At 34.3% G+C, this 6,229-nt stretch overlaps 1 protein-coding gene across 1 annotated transcript; it reads left to right on the top strand.

Moving 5' to 3' along the window:
* Window positions 1-3,271: 3,271 nt before the first annotated feature.
* LOC132304033 (cytochrome P450 71A3-like) lies at window positions 3,272-5,570 on the top strand. The gene is made up of 2 exons (XM_059801529.1): window positions 3,272-4,275; window positions 4,826-5,570. The coding sequence occupies exons 1-2, from the start codon at window positions 3,346-3,348 to the stop codon at window positions 5,435-5,437; spliced, it is 1,542 nt and encodes a 513-aa protein (XP_059657512.1). The 5' UTR covers window positions 3,272-3,345; the 3' UTR covers window positions 5,438-5,570.
* Window positions 5,571-6,229: the final 659 nt, after the last annotated feature.

Here is a 6,229-nt window from a genome sequence, read left to right as displayed (position 1 = left end):
AATGGTTATTCTATTAAAATCATTCTACATTCCAACAAAAGGAATGACCATTTCATTCCCATCTCCATTCTCATTCTATTCCAATTCATTCCACCACACCAAACAAGCCCTTAGTGTACTTACTGCATGACTGATGAAACTACCCATTCTTCTGTTCCTGATCTTGGCCATATTTAAGTCCACTGCAGTTTCCAATACGGCCGTACCCATAATCTGATAGCCAACCAAGAAAAAATCATATCTGTGTATATCTATGCGTGTGTCAATTTAATAAAATATCATTTCGAAGACAACTTAGCATTTGTTGAGATATGGAGTGCAAATTCTTAGAGCAACAATAAATATATGTGAGCAAGCAACACAAAAAAGGCCATTGTCAACTTTAATTTTATGTTGATCATTTTGTAGCCCATGCAACTCTCTTGTAAATTAAACTTCTCTTTTCCATACGCTATCAAACAAACCCAAGGCTTATCTCCTCAAGTTCAAGCAACTTATCTTTATTGTTTTTCTTAATTTGCCTAAGCTTTGTATTACTTGTACTCATTCTTTACATTATTGTGCATTAGACCATGTCTTTACTTTCTCACTGGCGCTTAGCTTTACACTACTTGTACCTTAGCTAGTTAGCTTCAAGTAGTCATACTATTACTTTCATGACTTTCACTTGGTGTAACTTCTTTTCCCTTCTACACTTGTAATTCCTTCAAATCCAAGTATAATGCCGAATCATACCTTCGAAATATTTATAGAGTCCTAATTTTTTGCTCGAAGTTAAACAAGAGAATTCATTTAATATATTTTCTTCTAATTCATGGTTTGTTGCAATCATTCCATTTGTTAACAATGTTGGTTGATGAATTAGTAAACTAATTTTTTTTTCCTAGTTGGTACTCACACACACATGTCTCCACTGAGACTCGAGCTCCTCACCTCTCTTTGAGAAGTAGGGGTTTGATACCGCTAGGCCACTGACTTGTTCATAATTAATTAACTAAAACTTAAAGTAATATATATATATATATATATATATATATATATCATTTTTTAAATTTATAATTACAAAATTTTACTTCTATGTATGAATGAAAGATTCAATAGTTTTGAACTTAAATGATTTTTTTTTTTAAATAATAATTTTATTAGTTTTAATTAAAATTTATAGAACTTATTTGTCTTTTATAAAGAAAAGTAAGAGTTGAAAGAAATTGTTCGTTACAAATATTGGAGGCTATTTTAACTCAGACGATGATAACTGAGGCAGTGGTGACAAGAAAACCCATTTTTTCTTCATATCCAGATTCTCTACAAGGTCAGAGTGGAAGATACTTTGCTTTCCTTTCAAGCCTGAAAGTGGTGGGCCTATAGTGCTGTGAATTCCATTGTCAAGCCCACACCGTCGATGATTGAGGTATCCACTCGGATTGTGCAAAGAATTAGTAGAATTGAAAAAACCAATCGGAATCGAATTGAATCAATACTTGGTTACAATTCTTGAGCAATTTAGTTTTGGTCCAAATTGTATAACCGCTAAGTTTCCGTTCGATTCAGGCCAAATTCTTTGTAACCGATTATATATTATATATAATATATATTATTTTTTAATTATAGAATTCCAATACATAATGCTCCATATACTATAAATTCTAGATGGGAATTGAGGGAGGGACATGCATCGAAAATAGTGTTAATTTTAAGTGCTTGCAAAAAAGAACTCATTCATCATTTTTAGTTTAAGAGTAGTGATATAGGGACCAATTCGGTAATTACTGAATTCAAATTATGTGAGAAGGTAATGGATCCCATCACATAAATATCATATAGTGGGGCCAACCATCACACCCGCATTAATGAAATTCAGTAACTATTGAATTCGATCCTTAAATCATTATTCTTACTTTAATTTAGTTGTTAGAACATTTATTAATATCAACCGAAGCTTTTGACCTGTATGTATGGTGGAAACTTGGAATAGGAAGAAGAAAATGACCATTTGAGCATTTTCCAGAAATTGTTTTTATAGTACCAAACAAATTTTCTCGGATTGCTTACATCACTAGAGATCTTTTTAGTATGACTTTTGAATGTTGATAATCGATTCCAACAGTTCTAGTTTCGGTTTTTTAGGAACCGTTGGGAACGGTTCGGTTCGGTTCTAGTTCTACTAGAATTTATATCAAACTGGATCGTGTGCACCCCTAATATTCACACGTTGCATGGTTTAACTTCATAAAAAACTCCAGAATTGTGTAACTACTTCAAACCTACAAAAGGTCATCACAATATGGAGGAAAAGTGGCCAGAGATGAGTGAAAGTTTAGGTCGGATTAAGATCGAGTTTATCGGGCAAAACGTATAAATAATTAACCAAAAATTAATTAGTAAGTTCTTTTTGTTAAGTTTTAATTTTTTTTTTTTCTTCATAATTGTTACTCACACACACATGCCTCCATGGAGGTTTAAACCCCTAATCTTCTTTTAGGAAGTAAAAGTCTGATACCGCTAACCTACTGGCCCGTTAATGTGTAAGTTTTAATTAATATTTAATTTATATTCAAACAATCGAACTAATTGTCATCTCTAATTCATACTTCATTTTCCTTCAAAACTGAAAGTGATGGGCCATAATAGAAATTTTACAATAGTTAGGATATTTTGTTAAGTGGTATATCATGTAATTAAAGCTTTCAAGTTTGTTTAGTAAATGAAAAAGTGAAGATTTTGAGATAAGCAAGAAGCTTTGAGCGAAGAGGTATCACTAGTCAAAATACTTCAGTAGGAAGGTGGGAATTGTAGGAAGGTGTTTTGTTATCAGCCGCCGAATAAGTCTCATTTGATTACTTTGTGAAAACAAATATCAACGGTCTACATCTAATTCTCTAATTAAAATTTGGACTTTTTGCAAATGTACCACTCCATTGATAGATACATATATGTTTGTATATATACATATATATCATTTCGTAGTAGATTATATATAATGTGATTACGTGAGGCGGCTGGAGGATCAAAACGTATCATTTATAAATGCTGCATTATTGTTTGTCTTCTCATCTTTGTGAATTTCATATTTGGATAGCCCGATATGGTATTACTGTTGCTTGTCATGATGCAGAAATGTTCTATATTATATGAATTGTTTATTATATTCTATCAAGTGGAGACAGAGAAACTGATGTGACCGAATAAATTGACAAAAATTAATAAATCAAGATTTAACATATGTAGTTCAACATTTCATTCAGCAGACGACACATATAGCCCTCTATATAGCAGCAAAAACTATTCGCACACACAATTAAGGTCAAGTTTTCTATTGATTCTAGATCCAAAAGAAAGAAAAAAATGTTGTTCTTGTTCCACTCTTTATTTTACTCTCTTCTTCCCTTGTTCTTCTCCTTAGTCTTCCTTCTGAAATGGTGGCCCAACCAAAAGCCACAAAGAAATCTGCCACCTTCTCCATCAAAGATCCCAATTATTGGAAATCTCCACCAACTTGGATTAAGCCCTCATCGCTCCCTCCAATCATTAGCTCAACAATATGGCCACCTGATGCTGCTTCACCTCGGCAGCAAGCCTACTCTCATCGTCTCCTCTGCTGATGCAGCTCGCGAGATCATGAAAACCCATGATCTCAACTTCTCGAACAGACCTAAATCAAGAATTCCCAGTAGACTTTTGTATGACAAGGACATGGTATTCTCTCCGTACGGAGAGTATTGGAGGCAACTAAGAAGTATTTGTGCGCTTCACCTTCTTAGTAACAAAAGGGTTGAGTCTTTCCGTAGAGTGAGAGAAGAAGAAACAACCCTTATGTTGGAGAAGATTAAACAGTCGTCGTCCTCTTCTTCTTCGCCAGTAAATTTGACTGAAATATTAATCTTACTGACAAATGATATTTTTTGTCGCGTGGCCTTGGGAAAGAAATACAGTGACCGCGGGAAAGGTGATATAAAGTTAAAGGAGCTGTTTAGTGATTTTATGGAGGTTTTGGGTGCTTTCAATGTGGGGGAGCATATCCCATGGCTTTCATGGTTGAATCATATCAATGGTTTGAATGGTAAAGTGGAGAAAGTTGCTACAGAGCTCGATAAGTTTTTGGAGGGAGTGGTGGAAGAGCATATGGATAGTCGGAAAAGAGACATCGATGGTTGTGGGAGTGATGAACATGATGAAGGGCAAAAGGATTTTGTAGATGTGCTACTTGAAATTCAAAGGGACAGCAGTACTACTGCTTTTCCTCTTCACAGAGACAGCATTAAAGCTCTCATCTTAGTGAGTCTGACTTTATCTCTCTCACTAAAATTCATAGACACTTGCCAAATTGATCAAGGCATGAGTTAGTTATGATACCCACTGATTGTCTCTTTGATTTTTTTTTTTTTTTTGATAGATTATTGATACAAAATTTGAGAGTCGGACACATCCCATGAGTGGGAGATGACATGATGATACCATCATATTTAATGATGCCATGAAGATGTCATTCTCCACTTACATTAAATAGTACAATGCAGTCTACTTATCAATACACCTTTGGATAATTTGCTAACAAACTCAACTTTGAATGCATAACGCTTCCCTTACATAATTTTCCATGCCGATTGAAGGCCACTTCCTCCATTGCACAAAATATTTATCAAGAAGGAATTCTTATAAAGTGATAATTAATATATGCCTTTGAATATGATTTAAAGGTTTAAATCACTTCCACATCTTCCAACAATAGTACTTGAAGGAATAGGGAATTTATCACTGCCGTCTGATTTCATTTTTTATGACCGATATTGACAACTTGTTGATTACAATATTATGTTTCTTGTAGAATATGTATACAGGTGGAACCGATACTACATACACAGCTCTAGAATGGGAAATGACAGAGCTTTTAAGACATCCAAAAGTCATGAAGAAACTGCAGAATGAGGTTCGAGGAATAGCCAAAGGCAAAGACAACATAACCGAGGATGATTTAGAGAAAATGCAGTACTTGAAGGCGGTGATCAGGGAGTCTCTGCGGTTACATACTCCAGTACCATTGCTAGTTCCTCGAGAAGCCATTCAAGATGTCAATGTAATGGGCTACGACATTGCAGCCGGCACACAAGTATTTATCAATGCTTGGGCAATTGCGCGGGATCCATTATTGTGGGAAGATGCTGAAGTGTTCTGGCCAGATAGGTTCTTGAACACTTCTATAGATTACAAAGGGATAGACTTTCAATTTATTCCATTTGGAGCTGGTAGGAGAGGTTGTCCCGGAATCCATTTCGCTGAGCCCATTAATGAGCTTGCATTAGCTAAGCTTGTTCATAAGTTTGATTTTGTATTGCCCAGTGGAGCGAGAGACCAGGATATGGACTTGACTGAAGCCCCTATTGCAACCTTAAGCAGAAAATACCCTTTACTTGTTGTTGCAACTCCATATTCTTGTTAGTGTACTTGCTGCATGACTGATGAAACTGTTGGGATTTATATGCCCTGGCATAGCAAATTCCTGTTTGGATTAAAGTGACATATGTTCCTGACGTTTATGAAATATTTATGTTTTATACAATTGGTGAATTCAATGTATTATATTTCGATTCATTATAGAATTGATAGTGTCCATTTGATTACAAGAGATATATATATATATATGTTTGTGATGGCAATCTATGCATGATATATAAATAGTAATCATAAATGGTTCATAGTCGATAATTATGGATGGACTCATAATTAATTAAGATTTGAACTAGATCCGCGTTAGGTTGAGATATATTGCGAGAGCCGTCGTATGCAATTGCTCCCTATCACCGTCATGGCATTTGACTCTTAAGTATGAGAAAATTATAAACTCTTTTATTAATTAATAATTACTTTGATTTGTTCGGCGGATTCTTCAGGATTCTTAGACCGACACTTTGGGTAGTTATGTAATTAATAGTTAGAGGGTTATATTTTCAATATTTGCATCGTTGCTACTTGTATTTATTTTGTATTGATTATGGTTGATCACAAAGTAAATTCGAAGGCCTTCGTGTATTTTTAGACAAAATGATTTATTATATATTTATTTATGTAAATTATTATTTTTGTCAAACAAATGTTTTATTGTGATCGAGCCTGAAATAATCAAAGGTACCAAAATAAATATATTAATTAAGTAGTCGGATTGATGGCTTTATTTATCGATAACTAATTATGCATAGAGGGGTCAAAGTGCAATATTGACTTAGAGGTTATT

The sequence above is a fragment of the Cornus florida genome, unplaced genomic scaffold (genome assembly GCF_030987335.1).
Source record: "Cornus florida cultivar Cherokee Brave unplaced genomic scaffold, ASM3098733v1 CherokeeBrave_3.0.0_Hap2_Chr04, whole genome shotgun sequence".
NCBI classification, from domain to species: domain Eukaryota; kingdom Viridiplantae; phylum Streptophyta; class Magnoliopsida; order Cornales; family Cornaceae; genus Cornus; species Cornus florida.
This window is presented reverse-complemented; position numbering and strand designations above follow the sequence as displayed.

Coding starts and splice junctions, on each gene's coding strand:
- LOC132304033 (XM_059801529.1), top strand. CDS start 3,346: ATGTTGTTCTTGTTCCACTCTTTATTTTACTCTCTTCTTCCCTTGTTC. Junction 4,276..4,825: donor GCATTAAAGCTCTCATCTTA/GTGAGTCTGACT, acceptor TGTTTCTTGTAG/AATATGTATACAGGTGGAAC.